At 39.3% G+C, this 18,786-nt stretch overlaps 1 protein-coding gene across 12 annotated transcripts in view; it reads left to right on the top strand.

Annotated features, from left to right (window-relative positions):
• Nucleotides 1-5,375: 5,375 nt before the first annotated feature.
• Nucleotides 5,376-18,786, top strand: part of si:ch211-234p6.5 (pleckstrin homology domain-containing family A member 4) — a 39,189-nt gene continuing 25,778 nt past the window's right edge. For 5 of the 12 annotated variants that reach the window (XM_027028694.2, XM_027028685.2, XM_027028690.2 and 2 more), the window contains exons 1-10: nt 5,377-5,496; nt 12,221-12,293; nt 12,685-12,780; nt 12,940-13,012; nt 13,559-13,659; nt 13,932-14,050; nt 14,172-14,351; nt 15,389-15,614; nt 17,656-17,700; nt 18,174-18,296. In XM_027028694.2, coding sequence (XP_026884495.2) covers nt 5,456-5,496; nt 12,221-12,293; nt 12,685-12,780; nt 12,940-13,012; nt 13,559-13,659; nt 13,932-14,050; nt 14,172-14,351; nt 15,389-15,614; nt 17,656-17,700; nt 18,174-18,296 — 1,077 coding nt within the window. In that variant the 5' untranslated portion in view covers nt 5,377-5,455. Of the gene's footprint in view, nt 5,497-9,803; nt 10,098-12,220; nt 12,294-12,684; nt 12,781-12,939; nt 13,013-13,558; nt 13,660-13,931; nt 14,051-14,171; nt 14,352-15,388; nt 15,615-17,655; nt 17,701-18,173; nt 18,297-18,786 lie in introns of those variants that run through there. The other 7 variants (XR_003411932.2, XM_027028688.2, XM_027028696.2 and 4 more) reach the window with 4 other exon arrangements.

Here is an 18,786-nt window from a genome sequence, read left to right on the forward strand (position 1 = left end):
ATTATGTCATTTATATGTCATTCAGAGCACTGGATTATGTCGTTTATATGTCATTCAGAGCACTGGATTATGTCGTTTATATGTCATTCAGAGCACTGGATTATGTCATTTATATGTCATTCAGAGCACTGTATTATGTCATTTATATGTCATTCAGAGCACTGGATTATGTTGTTTATATGTCATTCAGAGCACTGGATTATGTCGTTTATATGTCATTCAGAGCACTGGATTATGTCGTTTATATGTCATTCAGAACACTGGATTATGTCGTTTATATGTCATTCAGAGCACTGGATTATGTCATTTATATGTCAGTACTGAGAACATTATTATCTTCTACTGACAGATTTAAAAGCAGTTAATCTAGTGGGTACTGTGGTGGATGTGTCAGTATGAGCGATATAGATCCATTAACACCTACTTATACCTTAATTGGGTTTTCATCTGCTTCCACTCAGAGATTATGGACATTTAAAGTGGTCTTTTAAAGTTTTGGCTTGCATTTATAAAAATGAACTTAATTGTATAATGTAGAACAGGATAGAAAGTTCCTACAGGCTGAGTTGATGCTCAGTAAACCGCCACACTGTCTAAGAAGGCTAGCCTACAATAAATATTAATCAGAAACACGTTTAGTACAAAAATGAAGAACATCTGTGTTTGATGTATTTGTTGTTGTTTTTGTTGCTGTTGTCTATCTGCAGTACTACATATGTTATAGTTTGGGTGGAGCGTTAAAGTATCACTGTCACCAGGCTATGAGTGTAAGAAGACACACTCTTAAACCTGAATTTAGAGCTTTAGGTTAGAGAGCAGAGGTAACTATTTGGGGGTGGGGGTGGGGGGTAGAGAGAGAGAGAGAGAGAGAGAGAGAGAGAGAGAGAGAGAGAGAGAGAGAGAGAGAGAGAGAGAGAGAATGAGAGAGAGAGGGAGAGAGAGAGAGAGAGAGAGAGAGAGAGAGAGAGAGAGAGAATGAGAGAGAGAGGGGGGGGCTCTCAGTGGGATTATCTTCTATCAGTGCGTCTTTGCAGGCTATAGCCACAGAGAGTGAGAGGCTCAGTACACATTAGTAAACTCTTTCTAAATACAGCATGTTTTACTAAAATCACAAAATGCATTTCTTACAGAAGTTCTGAAGTGCAAAACTAGTTTAATTCCATAATTACTGCATCTCGCCAACTGTCTGATTCATTAAAATTGTATAGTTTATGGTTGTAACCACATAAAGTTAAAGGCATTTTACTTGCATTAAGTTTACTTGAACATTATGAACTAACCCATTTAAATGTACATTCTACTCTCTTATTTCTCTCCACACTTGTGGACGTTTCAGTTGTGCTGTGTTTGCTCGGCTCAGTCCACAGTGCCCCCTGCTGTGCTTCTATGATACTGCAGGCAAGGATTAAGTCACAGCCTTTCAAAACGTCTTGTCTATCTCCAGCATGTGAGAGCTGGGAAGAGTTTCTGCAACTGCAGTGATAAAGTACCCTTAGTAGCTATAGTGACAAAACTAGGGATGATACCCTTAGTAGCTATAAAACGAGGGATTATACCCTTAGTAGCTATAGTGACAAAACTAGGGATTATACCCTTAGTATCTATAGTGACAAAACTAGGGTTTATACCCTTGGTAACTATAGTGACAAAAGGAGGGTTTATACCCTTGGTAACTATAGTGACAAGACTACAGTTTGCATGTCCTCTCTATCTACTAATTTAAAGGGCCTATATCCTACATGTTTCTTTTATTTTATATTTTCCTTGATGTCATAATTAATTTTACATTATCAACTGAATAATTTATCCCTTAGAATTAAATAGGCTGTGTCTTTTTCATTTAAGACAGATACAAGAGAAATGTCTGACTGGCTACCCTGTATTGTGCCTTATTCAGAAAGTACTCAGAGCTGATAAACAGCAAAGAACTACAGTGTAACTAGGTGGGGCTAAACTGCTGTAGGCAGAGTAGACAGAGAAACTACAGCAGTTTAGCCCCACCCAGTAGATGGAGAAACTACTATATATGAATATCTTCATATTCAGTGGTAGGATGGTTGGTTTGGTACAGTGAATTAAGTACTTTGATATTTTGGAGTATTGTTCAATTGTTTGGATAGTTTCATGAATTGAAGAGATGGGTTTTGAAGGAGTAAAATGTCATTTACATATAGGCAGGTTTTGTGTTCTGAGTTTTGTGTCTGAATACCTTTGATATTTGCATATTGGCAAATAGTGTCAGCTAACGATTCTATAAAAATAGTTAAATAAAGTGGAGAGATTGAACAGCGTTGACCAGTGCTTCTGTGCACTGTGACATTGTGTGACATTATGCCATTAGTACTGAGTGTGGCATTGGGTGTGGCGTAAGGAATTTTATTCAATTTTACAAATGATTCTCCAAACCTATGCAATGTGCCGAAAAAAACTTCCAGTTGACTTTGTTGAAGACCTTCTTTGCATCTAGTGTGATAGTTTCTGATTTGTTGAGTGAATTGTAATGTTTTAGGTTACATAGACTATGCATGGTAGTAGTTGCATCTTCCTTTAATGAAATCAGGATGTATCAGGTTCTAATCTAATGGCTAATGCCTTGATAGTAAAGCTTATGTATACATTCGCAAGTGATTGACAAGGATAGGGACCTTATTGGGTTTTAGATGAATGGAGATAGTTGTGGTATTCATTTCAGAGGTTAATTTCATATTTTGTTTTACTTTTCCTACCATTGTAATGAACATTGAAGGTCATACGGGCCAGAAATGTTTATCAAATCTAATAAGAAGTTTCTCAGGTCTTGGAGCTTTAGGATTATACATCTGGTTAAGAGCATTATGAAACTTATTGGTTCATCTAAAGTGGATTTATTTTGTTGTTCTTCTTCTCCTCCTTCTGTTATTTTTAGCAAGTTGTTATTATAAAGAAAGAGATTAATATCTTCTGTTTCTGGATCGTGTTCCAATCAGTATAAATCCTTAGATTATTTTTTTTTCTGGTGTTTGATCTTGCCTATTGAGTCTTTGATTGATGATGTTGTTTTATCTTTATTGCATTCAATGAAATTTTGCTAGGAATTGTTGAAAATATTTGTGTCATATATTACTATTAATTATCATTCCTAATTATTCCTTATCATTCCTAATAATTCCTTGTTATTCCTTATGATTCCTAATCATTCCTTATAATTTTTAATTCTTCCTTATGATTCCTTTTCTAAATTATAAAACCATAACTGGTTCATTTAATCTCTGCTAATCTTTGTGGCATGTCACGGTCAGTCCCTTCCATCTTCCATGTTCCATGTTTTCCCTGTCTTACATATTTTAGTTCCATGCCATAGTTTCATTTTCTCTGCCCCTTGTTTGATTTTGCACACCTGTCCCTCAATTCTACCTTGTTAAGTTCATGTATTTAAACCCTGTCGTGTGTTCTTTGTGTTTCGGCTGGTCATTGGATGTGTTAGAAAATCTGTCTGTTTTTGAAGCCTTTGTTTGTTAGCCTGTGTGTTATCTTACCTTTTGTTTTTCCTTAACACCATGTGTTATTTCCTAGTCTCTGTTGTAGCCTGCTTCCCCTGTTTGCCTTCGTGTGCTTGTGTTTTTGGTTCATCATGTATCCCTGTGCTCTCTGTGTTGGCTCTATGACCTTGGACTACTCTGACTATGACTCTGGATTTGCCACTAATAAATCTTGCTCTTCTCTGCGCATGCGTCTGCCTCCTTACCGCTCACCATTACATGGCAGTTCAAAACACTGAAATCAGAGGGGCTTTGTAGCAAGCCCATTTTAAGCAGTATTAGTATTTTGTAATATTAATATTAGTATTTTATGATTATTGTTAATATTTTGTAATCAGTGTTACAAATCAGTTACAATTAGTATTCTGTAATGGGGTATTTATTGGAGCCCATGTAGTGTCAATAAACTAATGCTGATATGGTCAAACTGGTTTTAGTTACAACACTGACTGCTGCATTGTGAACTAAACAAAGTTTATTTAACCACTTATTGGAACACTCAGCCAGATAACAGATAAACAAAGTTTTTCTTATAATTTACATGAGTATCTAATAATATGGTCTAGAGACCATACTCACCCCAAGGGTTTCCATATCAACAGTCTGTAAATTTGGTTGTTTTTTTGTTTAGTTTTTTTTAGGGGGGGCATGGGGGTTTTACAGCAAAAGCTCTGGAGAACAACATATACACTACACACATACACACAAATATAGACACTACACACATACACAAAAATATAGACACTACACACATACACACAAACATATACACTACACACATGCACACAAATATAGACACTACACACATACACACAAACATATACACTACACACATGCACACAAATATAGACACTACACACATACACACAAATAGAGACACTACACACATACACACAATTACAGACACTACACACATACACACAAATAGAGACACTACACACATACACACAAATACAGACACTACACACATACAAACAAATATAGACACTACACACATGCACACAAATATAGACACTACACACATACACACAAATATAGACACTACACACATGCACACAAATATAGACACTACACACATACATACAAATATAGACACTACACACATGCACACAAATAGAGACACTACACACATGCACACAAATATAGACACTACACACATACACACAAATAGAGACACTACACACATACACACAAATAGAGACACTACACACATACACACAAATAGAGACACTACACACATGCACACACACAAATAGAGACACTACACACATACACACAAATAGAGACACTACACACATGCACACAAATAGAGACACTACACACATACACACAAATATAGACACTACACACATACACACAAACAAATAAAACAAAAATGTACAAAAATGTAATCGTACTCTTTAGCACTTTTTACTACACATCTGTACTACAGATGCAGTAGCTGTACTTGTCAGCACTTTTGTTTCTGTAAACATGGTCTTGGTCTTTATCCAGTGAGAAATTCTTGTGATCAGAAAAAAACAGGAGCCAAAATAAATTCTGAAATGCAGGCATGTACAGACACAGAGATTGGGAGTGTGAGAGAAAGACAGGGGGTGAGGGAGGGTGTCAGAGGGACAGAAGAGAAGGACAGCAGAGATGAAGAGCACAGAGGGGTTAGTGTTTATGGGAAGAAAGAGACTGAGTCTTTCCAGAGAGTGTAGGTGCAGAGGGAGAGAGAGAAAGAGAGAGAGAGAGAGAGAGAGAGAGAGAGAGAGAGAGAGAGAGAGAGGGAGAGAGAAAGAGGAGAGAGAGAGGGAGAGAGAGTGAGAGGAGAGAGAGAGAGAGAGAGGAGAGAGAGAGAGAGGGAGAGAGAAAGAGGAGAGCAAGAGAGAGAGAGAAAGAGAGTGAGAGAGAGGAGAGCAAGAGCCTGCAAGTGACAATAAGTTACTGAATGTATGGAGCTACAGATTGCTTTTGGAAGTAGGCAAATGATCAGGTAAATCAATTTTACAAAGTCTCTCTTCTTTTTACTAACATTTCACAACAAACAACAGAAAATAAGAGGCAGTGTGTGTAGACGATATGCACTGCATGATTGGACTGTGTTTAGTGTGTGATGTGTATATATGGTGAATATATATGTGCAGAAAGGCTCTCTCTGGCTGTCCTTTAGTTCACATATCTGTGCTTGCTTCCAATCTGTCTACACTAAATCTGTCTGGTTTTGTTTCTTCATGTTTGTAGTAGTGTCTGTGACTCTAGTTGTGATGACTTGTTATTGGTTCTTTGTCTTGGTGTCTGTAGTAGTGATGACTTGTTATTGGTTCTTTGTCTTGGTGTCTAGTTGTGATGAATTATTATTGGTTCTTTGTCTTGGTGTCTGTTGGTTCTTTGTCTTAGTGTCTTGGTGTCTTGCTTCCAATGTGTCTAAACCAAATCTGTCTGGTTTTGTTTCTTCATGTTTGTAGCAGTGTCTGTGACTGTAGTTGTGATGACTTGTTATTGGTTCTTTGTCTTGGTGTGTGTAGTTGTGATTCATTGTTATTGGTTCTTTGTTTTGGTGTCTGTAGTAATGATAAATTGTTACTGGTTCTTTGTCTTGGTGACTAGTTGTGATGAATATTATATCCATGTAACTGTATATTAACTGTAATGTGAGATCAAGTCAACTGCTTCTACAGTTTGTAGTTAAAAATCCCCTTTTTTCTTCTTTTTCTATATTTATATGTAAATATACACCCATAAAATAACATTTCATAAAGTTATTTACCCCTGATTATGAATGTTGTGTAAATGCACTGTATAATGCCCCATGAGAAACTCACACTATAGAACTCACACTATAGTACTCACACTATAGTACACACACTATGGTACCCACACTATAGTACTCACATTGTAGTATTCACACTATAGTACTCACACTACAGAACTCACACTATAGTATACATGATATAGTACCCATACTATAGTACACACAATATAGAACACACACTATAGTACCCACAGTATAGTACTCACACTTCAGTACTCACACTACGGTGTGTGTACTATAGTACACATACTATAGTATGCATATAATTCATACTATGGTACTCGCACTATAGAACAAATACTATAGTACACACACTATAGTACACACACTATATAACTCACGCTGTAGTACTGCAGGTGAATATCATGGAAATGTAACTGTACACAGGATGTCAAAAATCCTGTGCCAAAACATTCAAGTTTTCCACAGGTTCCAGTCCACTCACATCAACATATTACCCTCTAAGAACCCACTATCTCACCAGCACTTCACAGGGGTCATCAGGTGGGCACCTCCCTTCGTCTGTGTTTCTCTGAATTAAATCCATGATGCCTCCAGAAGGCTCAAGAGTGAGGTCTGGCCTTCTAGATTCACCCTCTTTTAAGCTCCATTTAAACCACAGATCTTCCAAACCGCTTTAAACATGAACCCACACTGGTCGGCCTGGTGACTAAGACCCTACCCAGCCTCACTAACACCATCAACGCGTGTTTGAGTTTTTGTGCACGTCTCAGTTAACTTCAATGTATTTAACCACTGTGCTGCCCCGTTCAAAGCCCTTTTATCTGTAACTTCAAATGCACCTAACTGATCACTAATGCTGTACTTTTCACATATAAACTAATTATAGTTACAATTGGCTTTTCCTGCATGACTGCCTGTCTCTGTCAAGCTCTAGCCTGATAATATGATACACACAGAGTTGCTTGTACTTCCACAAAGACAACATGTGTGTATGCTTAAAGCTGTAAATATGAATGTATTTGTTTTATGAAGGAGTAATCACTACATAACCCTGGCAAAACACACAAAATGTACATTTAAATTAATCATGACTAAGTTTCCTGCATTAATACAAAAAATGCGAACAGGATCTGATAGGTTCACCTCAAGAGAACCTATCAATGAATGACCGTGTAGGGTCAGTAGTCCTGGATACACTGTCAGCTGTTTGATAGCAAATAAAGAATCTTTAATATAGGATCTTGATAGCTAGTATCACTCAGCACAGCACATGTGACAGTCACGTTGATGTTAGAAGTTGATGTTTTTTTGTTTGTTTGTTTATTTGGGGGGGGTGTTTGAGTTGAACTCTCTTTAAATGTGTGTGCACAAAATTAAAATATTAATACACTCTGGGGAGGGTTTATCGAACTATATACAGAACAGGGTGTATAGACACTGAGACTATTCTTTTGCAAGTGGCCTGCAATTACAAATTTCATCCAGAGAAGTCCAAAACCCTAAATACACACAGCACCACAGTAAAGAATACTGTGGCATTTTCTAACCCAATCTCTGTCCATCTAATCTATAGTGTATGATCGATGGGTGTGTGTGTGTGTGTGTGTGTGTGTGTGTGTGTGTGTGTGTGTGTGTGTGTGTGTGTGTGTGTGTGTGTGTAATTGCTCTATTGCCACATTTGTATGTCCTCACAAATGTATTAGATTGTTCACATTCTTGTCATTAGCATTGTGGTCTATTCTGGTTATTACCAACAGTTGTTATGTGCATTTTGACCACACAGACAGTCCAGACCATCTCTCTCTTTCTCTGAAGCAAAGGACCTCTGAGGTCTGGAGGTCTGACATCTGAGGTCTGACTTCACAGATGCAGAATGCTTCCGTAGCTCCCAGGTCTGGGGTATTTAGTATTGACTTGGCTATTTAGTATTAATTGGCCTTGACAAAGAGCTTTTAAAGCCATTTGACCACTGAACATCACTACCATTATCATTACATTACCACTATCACTACATCAATACCATTCTTGTTGCTGTAAATATACTGCAAAAAGATTAGCCATGTTTTTCATAATTCCAGAAAACGACCTGCATCTTCACACATTAAACAGCGAAAATGGTGTAATCATGTTTATCTAACTAAGGCTCTTCACACACTAAACAAATAAAAATATTGTTATCTTGGTTATCTATATAAGGTAATTCTTTATTAATACTAGTAAAGTGGTTCATAGATGTTCTCTGTGAGCAAGCAAAGTGAATTACATTTAGGTTACCACTAACCCTAGTATGATTAGGTTAACACTAACACTAACACCAACACCAACCCTAGTGAATTAAGGTTAGGTTAACACTAATGCTAACAATAACACTAACCTTAGAGAATTAAGGTTAGGTTAACACTAATCCTAGTGAATTAAGGTTAGGTTAACAATAATACTAACCTTAGAGAATTATGGTTAGGTTAACACTAACACTAACATCATCCCTAGTGAATTAAGGTTAGGTTAACACTAACGCTAACAATAACACTAACCTTAGAGAATTAAGGTTAGGTTAACACTAATCCTAGTGAATTAAGGTTAGGTTAACAATAATACTAACCTTCGAGAATTATGGTTAGGTTAACAATAACACTAACACTAATGCTGGTGAATTATGGTTAGGTTAACAAATAACACTAACACTAACACTAGTGAATTAAGGTTAGGTTAACACTAACACTATCACTAACTCTAACGCTAGTGAATTAAGGTTAGGTTAGCAGTAACAGTAACCCTAGAGAATTAAGGTTAGCTTAACACTAAGCCTAGTGAATTAAGGTTAGGCTAACACTAACACTAGTGAATTAAGTTTAGTCTAACACTAACACTAATGAAATAAGGTTAGGTTAACACTAACACTAACACTATCTAAGTAAAAGTCTTTGGGTGTTTGAGAAAATGTCTGGTGATTGGTCAGAAGAATCTGCTTTTCAAACAGGACACCCATCACTACCCTTCAGTGGGGGTGTTAATATCAATAAAGCTATGGAGAATTGAATAGGAATGTGAGCTATAGTTCACATGTGATGTCATACTGGAAAGAGATAGACAAGAGACAAAAAGCAATTTAGAGACATTTCATAACGCCCACCGAGTCTCCCACACTGTGCCACTGAACACTCAGAAATATCAATGCACCACTGTTCCCTCTGGATCTGTCTCTCATGCAGTCTAAGTGATGCTAATGAAAACTGTTAAAGGGCAGTAACAACAATAACTGCATTTCTGTTTACATTAACATTAACAACAATAATTATGATGCAGGAGTCCACACCCCAAATTCAAATTCTGATTCTCTTATCAAAGAAGGGTGTGTGTGTGTGTGTGTGTGTGTGTAAGAGAGAAACAGAGACAAAGACAGACAGAGACAGACAGATAGCGAGACAGACAGAGAGAGAGAGAGAGAGAGAGAGAGAGAGAGAGAGAGAGAGAATGAGAATGAGAGAGGGCGTTAGATTTCTTCTTGCTGTCTCTCCTTAACATGCCTCCCATTCCTCTGTTGCTCTTGGACACTCTGACCCCACCCACATTCCCATGACAACACACCTGTCACCTGTCACTCCAAGTTTCCAGCTCAGAATAGATCGTGGAGGGGGACGCCAGATAGAGGGGTTATTTGGACCATGTCAACTCGCCCCACTCGCCCTCTCTCTCTTGGGAGAAGAAACGATGGTGGAATCAGGGATGAACAGAAAGACTGTGGTTGGCTGCAGTGCTGTTAAACGCACTAAGCGTTCTCACAGAAACGCGTAAACGTGAGGAGCCTCGCTCATCAGGTTAGCAAAGGCTTCCAGGCGCTACACCTCGGATGTGTAGAAGATACATATAAACATTTACTAATAGAAATGTGTTTTACACTTATAAATACTAAAATCATTTAGCTCGGGCTTCAATGTGAATATGGAGTTATTCCGTCTCTGTGGAATTTGGGGTTTCCTGAAAGGCGGTTATAAATAAAATTTTACTATTTATGTTTTTTTTTTATTGCTCACTATATAGTTTGCACTTTACTGTCTAACTTTAATGCTAACACCACATTAATTTACACTAACACTATCCTGCTTTATTTCGCACGGTCTGATTTTGCTGCTTTAGTCTGGTTTCTAACATTTTTAAGTAGCTACAAATACAGTACATCTAAACGTAGTCCACTTACACTGGACTACACCGTGCACCAACCCTTCGGCATGCGGCTGCATACGTTTGCCTCCTTACAAAAGACACCATCACACTGAGCGCTAAATTCAGTCGACAGTGTTCGTTCAGTTGTGAATCAGCTCTGTGTATATTTTCAGCGCGTGGTCAATCATATGGCCGGGGCGCTTGTTCACTGAATTACTTTTATCTACTCAGCACCATCTTGCAATGAAACATCGCGTTGAGTGAAATGTGTAAAGTGAATTGTTTTGTCCTGAATATTTTGTTTCTAGTTACTGTCATTGTACCGTTGTGTTCAAATTGAATGACTATAAATTAGCAGCGCAATGGCTGCTGGAGAGAAATACGCTGTTGAGTTTTATGAGCCTTTATCTCCAGGACCTCTGAACTTCAATCAAACAGCCCAGCTGTGTCACGTGCTGTTTACCTGCTCGCTCCATTCAGCATCGTAACTGGCAGTACGCGCAGGAGCTCCCCTAATCGCAGTTCTTTTAAAATATTTATCTTTGACCCTGTTCACTTTCCCACTTTTTTTCAAATCGCGCTTAAGGATTCAAAACCATGAATCTGGATTACAAATATAACACAGTTTACAACATTAAACATTACAACATGTTTTGAGGTTAAAATGGTAAAAGTTTGTTTTAACCGTAAAATGAAGAAATATATGAAGTAACCTTCACTGTGTATCATAATTTCAGTAAAATATCTCACATGTAAAGGCAAAGAAACATTACCTTCAACTTTAAATCTACCCTAGTGTATAAACAGATTGTGTCACATTGAGTATATGAAGAGATTGTGTAACACTGAGTGTATGTAAGATTGAATATTACAACGGTAATCACTACATGCAGTAAAGAGTAAAGCTGGATGGTAGAAGTTTACTGACCCTCTGTTTTTAAGTTTAGTGACCCTTTGTTTAAGTTTACTGACCCTCTGTTTTTAAGTTTAGTGACCCTTTGTTTAAGTTTACTGTCCCTCTGTTTTTATGTTTATTGACCCTCTGTTTCTAAGTTTACTGACCCCCTGTTTAAGTTTAGTGACCCTCTGTTTTTAAATTTAGGGAGCCGCTGTAAAAGTTTACTGACCCTCTGTTTTTAAGTTTACTGATCCTCTTTTTAAGTTTAGTGATCCTCTTTTTATGTTTAGTGACCCTCTATTTTAAGTTTAGTGACCCTCTGTTTACATTTATTGACTGTTTTTTATTGACCCTCTGTTTAAGTTTATTGACTCCCTGTTTAAGTTTAGTGACTGTTGCAATATTGCAATAATTGCATTAAAAGCACTCTGTTCTTATCGACTTTTCACATATCCCAGCACTCTGCTCTCTGTGTGCTCTCACTACAGGACCATGGGACCAAAATGTTCTGGGTGTCACATAATGCCAATGTCAAACATAACTGTCTTTTACTAACATCCTAGTTTGCATTTGGTAAAAAGCCATTAGAACCCAATGGAAAACATGGTCAATATTTCTTGGGCTGCAAAACACATTCAGATATAACTACTGTAAACATGGGTTTTTGGAAAGGACATTTCTGGGTTTTTGAAGCTTCAGTGATTTCAGAGGAGCATTAAAACCAAGCAGCAAGTCTCTGAATTATTAGAGATTATAGAATTTGAATAAGATAAATTGAAAATCAGCAAACCTTGTGTAATATTCTCTCTCTCTCTCTCTCTCTCTCTCTCTCTCTCTCTCTCTCTCTCTCTCTCTCTCTCTCTCTCTCTTCCTTTACAGGATGGAAGATCAGGACAGGGTGAGTCAGGCTTCCAGTATTGCCACAATATCCTCACTTACAACCAGGAATAGGGTGCGTTTTTCTCTCATTTAAAATACACACATTTTCCCCATGTGTTTAAAAGCTGGTATCTGTCTTCATGTGCCATAATGTGATCACACACACACACACATACACACACACACACACACACACACACACACACACACATCAGTGATTTTCTCATGAGGTGGTGTGTGTGCTTGTAAATCTGGAGGAAGTGAGAGGGCAGTAGGGAGAGGTAGTGGTGGGTGGTTATGGATGGATACAGGGGGGTCCTGGGAAAGTCAGGTGACTAACGGAGAAGAACTACCACCTCACTGTTTCACAGACTTGTGCCACACAATCATTTCTCTCTGTCTTTCTGCGTGTGTGTATGTGTGTGTGTGTGTGTGTGTGTTGTTGTTATTGTTGTTGTGTGTAGGATAATGAAAAGGTGCAGACATTTGGGAAAAGATGTCAGGCTGTGAAAAGGGACCCCAACTGCCCAGTGGTGATACGAGGTTGGCTGTACAAAAGAGTAAGTTCACCTGTATGAAGAGTCCTCAGTCCCAGTTTAAGGTCTATCCAGCCTGTTCAATTCGATATATAATGTAATTGTGTGTTGTTATGTGTCATACAAAGAAAGCTTTGAATCTTGAATCTTCTGTGTCTAATAGAGTTTTGTCTCTTTCTGTAGGACAGTACAGGCTTGAAGTTGTGGAAGAGGAGATGGTTTGTCCTCTCTGACTACTGTCTCTTCTACTATAAAGGTATGTGTGGGTGTATGTGGTCCTGCTCCTCCTGTATGGTGTGATATATATGTTAATGAGAAGAAGAAGAAGAAGAAGAAGAAGAAGAAGAAGTTAACATTAGTTAACATTCATAATACAGACAATCTTCTCAGTGCAAGGACAGAACCTCATTGTTGATATCACGACTGGACTGTGCTGATCTAAGAACTTTACTACTTCAGTGAATGCAGCTTAGAGTCATTCAGGTGCAAAAGAAAGTGGCAAATTACTCTCATACTGCAGTGGGCACGAGGACACTGTCATATAATGTCTGTTCTCTCTCTCTCTCTCTCTCTCTCTCTCTCTTTCTCTGTGTTTCTCTCTCTATCCCTACCTCTCTCTCTCTCTCTCTCTCTCTCTCTCTCTCTCTCTCTCTCTTTCTCTGTGTTTCTCTCTCTATCCCTACCTCTCTCTCTCTCTCTCTCTCTCTCTCTCTCTCATTCTGTGTTTCTCTCTCTCTCCCTCCCTCTCCCTACCTCTCTCTCTCTTCCTCTCCCTACCCCTTTCTCTCTCTGTCTCTCTCAGATAGCAGAGAGGAGAGTGTGTTGGGGAGTATTCCTCTGCCCAGCTATAAGATTCTCTTCTGTTCCCCCAGAGAGTGCAAGAACCGGAAATATGCTTTTAAGGTGTGTGTTTGTGTATGTGTGTGTGTGTGTGTGTGTTAACATTCACAGTACTGTTTCACAAATAAACTGACATATAAGTTACCCACACACACAAACACACAATTCTGTCTCTCACACACACACACACACGTGCACACACACAAACTCACACACACCATGCAGACATACTGGACATAATAATGGATCTGATGTTCCTGTGTAAACAAAGGAAAAAGTCATTTTGAGGGAATGTGTGTGTGTGTGTGTGTTTGTGTGTGTGTGTGTGTGTGTAGGTGGTTCATCAGGGAATGCGATCATATCTGCTGAGTGCTGATACCCAAGAAGACATGTTGGGCTGGGTCAGAGCTCTAAGCCAATCGGCATGCATGGAGACTGATTGCATCATCAACAGGTACCCCAATCACAGCTCTTCACCTGGAACCTGTCTTACAGTCTTCATCACAAATGTGTTGGAATGGTTTGTAAAGGTGTGTAATGATTTGTAGTGTCTAATGTTTGTCACTTATTGGTAGACGATGTGCCAGTTATCAGGATTTCACTCAGATAGAGGGAAGCACCGAGTCAGTGGACCTCCCTCTTCGAGGTGGTATGACCCTAAGTTCCTCCCAGATCTACAGTGCACAGAAGGCACCACCTCACCTAACGGGCGGGGGTGTGGACGTGTTGGAGCAGAGGGGGAGACACAGGCAGAGGTAAGCTATTTAGCGTGGGGCCATGTAAGGCACAACAGTAGAACTGATTTTTCTGAGGTATGTAGTTGTTAATATGGCAATTAGATTTCAGAGTAACACTGAGGGAAGTGTACTGACACCTACATAACAACCGACTTAAACGTACATAAACATATATATCTATCTATATATATATATGTGTGTGTGTGTGTGTGTGTGTGTGTGTGTGTGTGTGTGTGTATATATGCTTATTCCAACAAGTCTGTGCTGTTATAAAAGCTGCTTTTATCCACTTTAATGTCAAGTGACACAGATTGTTGGTGACATTTCAATGTGTCATGAAATGACATACCATGTTATGACGTGACTTTGCAGCTCAGTGTTTTTTTTGCTATGTCATTTTTTTGCTATTGCCAAGTGAGGCTGTTAATAAAATTTAGAATGTGGGAATGCTACTGAACTGTCATAAAACAACATGAAAAACAGCTCTGTAACAGATATTTTAGTTAAGTCTTTGACAGCTTTTACTCTCTAATGACAGATCTTATTTTATTTTATTTGGCGCATATATTAGTTCCATTTGGTTGTTTCTGAGACTTTTTATTCCTAGACACTAAAATTATCTATTTTTAATTATTATTATAAGATGTTTTTTCTATCAAAGTTGGAAGCGTGCACTAACAGGTTGTCTAGGTCGAAAGAGCCGCACTCTCTCCTGAGCCTGTTCCATGCTCTGAAGGTCATGGTCCTTGTGCCAGCACCACCTACCAGTGGACACAGCGGTCCAGAGAGCTGAACCTACATGAGCTTGCTGGTCTGCTGAGTGCACAGTCCTCATCATATAGCTAATGTATGTTGAAATCAGTTTTCCTGAAGAGCTTATGCAGCTGTCACGTCACCTTCTGAGCAGATCACTTCAGTGCCATGATGCCCACTTCAGCCTGGTCCACAGATCTGGGACCTTGGACACATTCCTGAGGAACATGACCTGACTCTCCTTCTTGCTCTTTTTGTCTCTCCTGTGCCACTCTTTCTGTCTCTTCTACTTCTGCCTCAAGAGTTCCTGACACTCGAGCACGTTCTCTGAGCTTGGACCATACAGTTGATGAGCCTTGCATATCTCCTCACCTGACCCAGGGGTCATGCCCTACGACCCCAAGAGGTCAGTATGGGTCACGACCCCATACCCCAGTGGGTAGGGTGGACATGCGGCCACATGAAAGCCAGTTGGTTCCCCCAGGACCTAGCAACACCATGCCCAACTCCAGAAGATGGCACACAAAGGTGAGACACTAAACCCCCGCTGAAGATGATTTCCACCCTAAACCTAATGCCTAACCCTAATTCCTAACCCCTAACCCCTAACCCTAAATCCCTAACCTGTAACTAAGCATATACACTATGCATGGGAACACCTACTGATTACACTTTGCTTGTGCTTCAAAAATGCAGTGAAATTGTGGAATTTGTCAAATTTGGAACCGTCAGTGAGCTCTAGGGGAAAAACAAAATCCAAGTGCAGAGACTTTGTGAAGATGTGTGGATACATAAAGGGATGATAACCAATATATTGAGAGAAAGGCTTGTTGTCTAAACCTAATTGTTAGTTGCTTGTTAGCTGCAATTAGAGAAAGGAAAATAACTCTTAAATGGATGACAAGAATTAGGGAAGAAAAACTAAATGTTGCTTCTAGCAAAATGCAGCAGAGTAATACATGCAGATGGAGCACATTGGGATCCAGTCAGAGGGAATGTGGAGAGGGCTGTAACACTGCTTTAACACGGCTCTAACATGGATCTAAGAGGATCTAACATGGATCTATCATGGCCTTCACACGGCTCTAACATGGATCTAAGACGGCTTTAACACAGATCTAAGACAGCTTTAACATGGATCTAACACAGATCTAACATGGCTTTAACACAGATCTAACATGGCTCTAACACGGCTTTAACACTGACCTAATACACCTTAACACGGCTCTAACACACCTTTAACATAGGTCTAACATGGCTCTAACACGGATATAACATGCCTTTAACATGGGTCTAACATGGATATAACATGCTTTTAACATGGATCTAACATGGGTCTATCAAGGTTCTAATACAGATCTAACATGGCTCTAACACGGCTCTATCAAGGCTCTGTCAGGGCTCTGTTAAGGCTGATATGGTATCAGACCATCAGAATTTAGAAGTAATTAGTTTTACCCTACTGCAGGCCCTAGTGGGCAGGTCTTGTGGGTGGGTCTAGTGTTAACAATGCAGAGCTCCACCTCTTTCACTAATAGCTACATACCAAGAAAAGAACCTAATTACTGAAACCAGGTGTTTCTCTAGACCCCGAGTAGAAAAGCCCTGTGTGCTAAACTACTAACTGGGCCAGGTAGGAATGTGTCATATGAAGTTTTACTATCTTTTATTGCATTTTCTCAAGTAGCACATCCCCCATTCAATTATTATTGTTATCATTATTCATTTATTATCATTAACATTATGCACTCAGTATGGCTTAGGGACTAGTGTCTAGTGCTTTAATTTCCCCAATGCACTTGTAGCCAAGGCACTATCCCTCACATCCAAGTCAGTTCACTCTCTATGCTGCTACACCAGTCATGGTCAGTCAGGTCTTTTAAAAGGGGATATGCACATAATAATGTTGATGTAAAAGAAACATTTATTTATGTAGTCTGTTTACACATGTTAATACTAAATTCAGGCAGAATCTTCTAGTCTCATAAAGTTACATCCATCATAAATACAGGAGTCCCAGTTAAGTCACAAGTCATGAAATCTCTTTCTTTCTTTCTTTATCTTCCCCTTTCCTCCTACATTTTTCTTTTTTTGTACCTTTCTGTCTGTCCTTGACTCCTTTCACTCTCATTATTCTGTTCTTTCACTCTCTTATTACTCTGTTCCTTCACCCTCTCATTACTCTGTTTCTTCACTCTCTCATTACTCTGTTCCTTCACCCTCTCATTACTCTGTTTCTTCACCCTCTCATTACTCTGTTCCTTCACCCTCTCATTACTCTGTTCTTTCACTCTCATTACTCTCTTCCTTCACTCTCTCATTACTCTGTTCTTTCACTCTCATTACTCTCTTCCTTCACTCTCTCATTACTCTGTTCTTTCACTCTCATTACTCTCTTCCTTCACCCTCTCATTACTCTGTTCTTTCACTCTCATTACTCTCTTCCTTCACTCTCTCATTACTCTGTTCTTTCACCCTCTCATTACTCTGTTCCTTCACTCTCTCATTACTCTGTTCTTTCACTCTCATGTGTGTTACCCTCCTCTTTCTTTATTTCTGTTAATTTTAGTCTTCTCCAGTATGTTACTCAACATTTCGCAGATCTGCAGGCAAGGTATACACATACACACACACACATGCATACTCTCTCTCTCGCACACGCACACACACACACATACACACACTTTGCTTTGTTGTAACAATGTGCATTTTGTGTGTGTGTGTGTGTGTGTGTGTGTGTGTGTGTGTGTGTCTATCTGTCTGTTGTGGTGTGTGGGGGTTTGTGTGTGAGTGTCTGTTTTGCTTTGTTGGGGATGTGGCTCTCTGAATGTTGGGGCATGTGTGTGTGTCTGTGTTGTGTGTGCATCTATGTGTTTGGTGTTTGTATGTGATCTGTGACTCTGTGTACATGTGTATTGGAGTGCATGTTTTTCTGTTGTGCGTTGGGTGTGTGCCTCTATCTGCTGGTGTGTATGTGTGTGTGTGTGTGTGTGTGTGTGTTGGGTGTCTATGTTGAGTGTTTGTGTCTCTGTCTGTTTGCTGGTTGTGTGCTGTGGTGTGTGTGGGGGTTTACTTGTCTCTCTGCAGGGACGTTACTCTGACCAGCTGCCCCCCTTACCTCCTTCCCGGGTTACCCACAATTCCCCATGTCCAGCACCCTCACTACTCCCCCACAGCCGTGGGCCCGTGTATGTGGACCTACCCCCTATGGTACTGTCCATCTGCCCCTCTTTCCTTCTACAGTGCTGACATACACATCCAGGTCCTCTCACACCCTTAATTACAGCAACTGTTTTAATAATATAGTGTTCTATAGTGTGAACAAAGATATGAATTGATCCTTTGTACATTGTTATAACATCTTGTAAACTCAGGCAAAGCAGTTTTTTTTATATAACCTTTCATACTCAATAACAATTCTAAGTGCTTTACAAAAACACAAACAAAAAAAGGAAAATGTATTAAATAATGAAGCCTGTTACATCCAGAGTTAAGGTTAGGGTGTGTGAGTAACAACACACACACTCAAACACACCCTGACACACACACAAACACACATTCTCACAGATTTACTTGCACACATTCGTAGGCACAAGCATTGTTACTGGTTTAGGAATGTATCTCTCCAAAAGGGTGAGGGTTGGGGTGCAGGGTTTGGGGTTAGGGTTAGTTTAGGTTAGGTAGAGTTAGGGTTAGGCTT

This window comes from Electrophorus electricus, chromosome 10 (genome assembly GCF_013358815.1).
Source record: "Electrophorus electricus isolate fEleEle1 chromosome 10, fEleEle1.pri, whole genome shotgun sequence".
NCBI classification, from domain to species: domain Eukaryota; kingdom Metazoa; phylum Chordata; class Actinopteri; order Gymnotiformes; family Gymnotidae; genus Electrophorus; species Electrophorus electricus.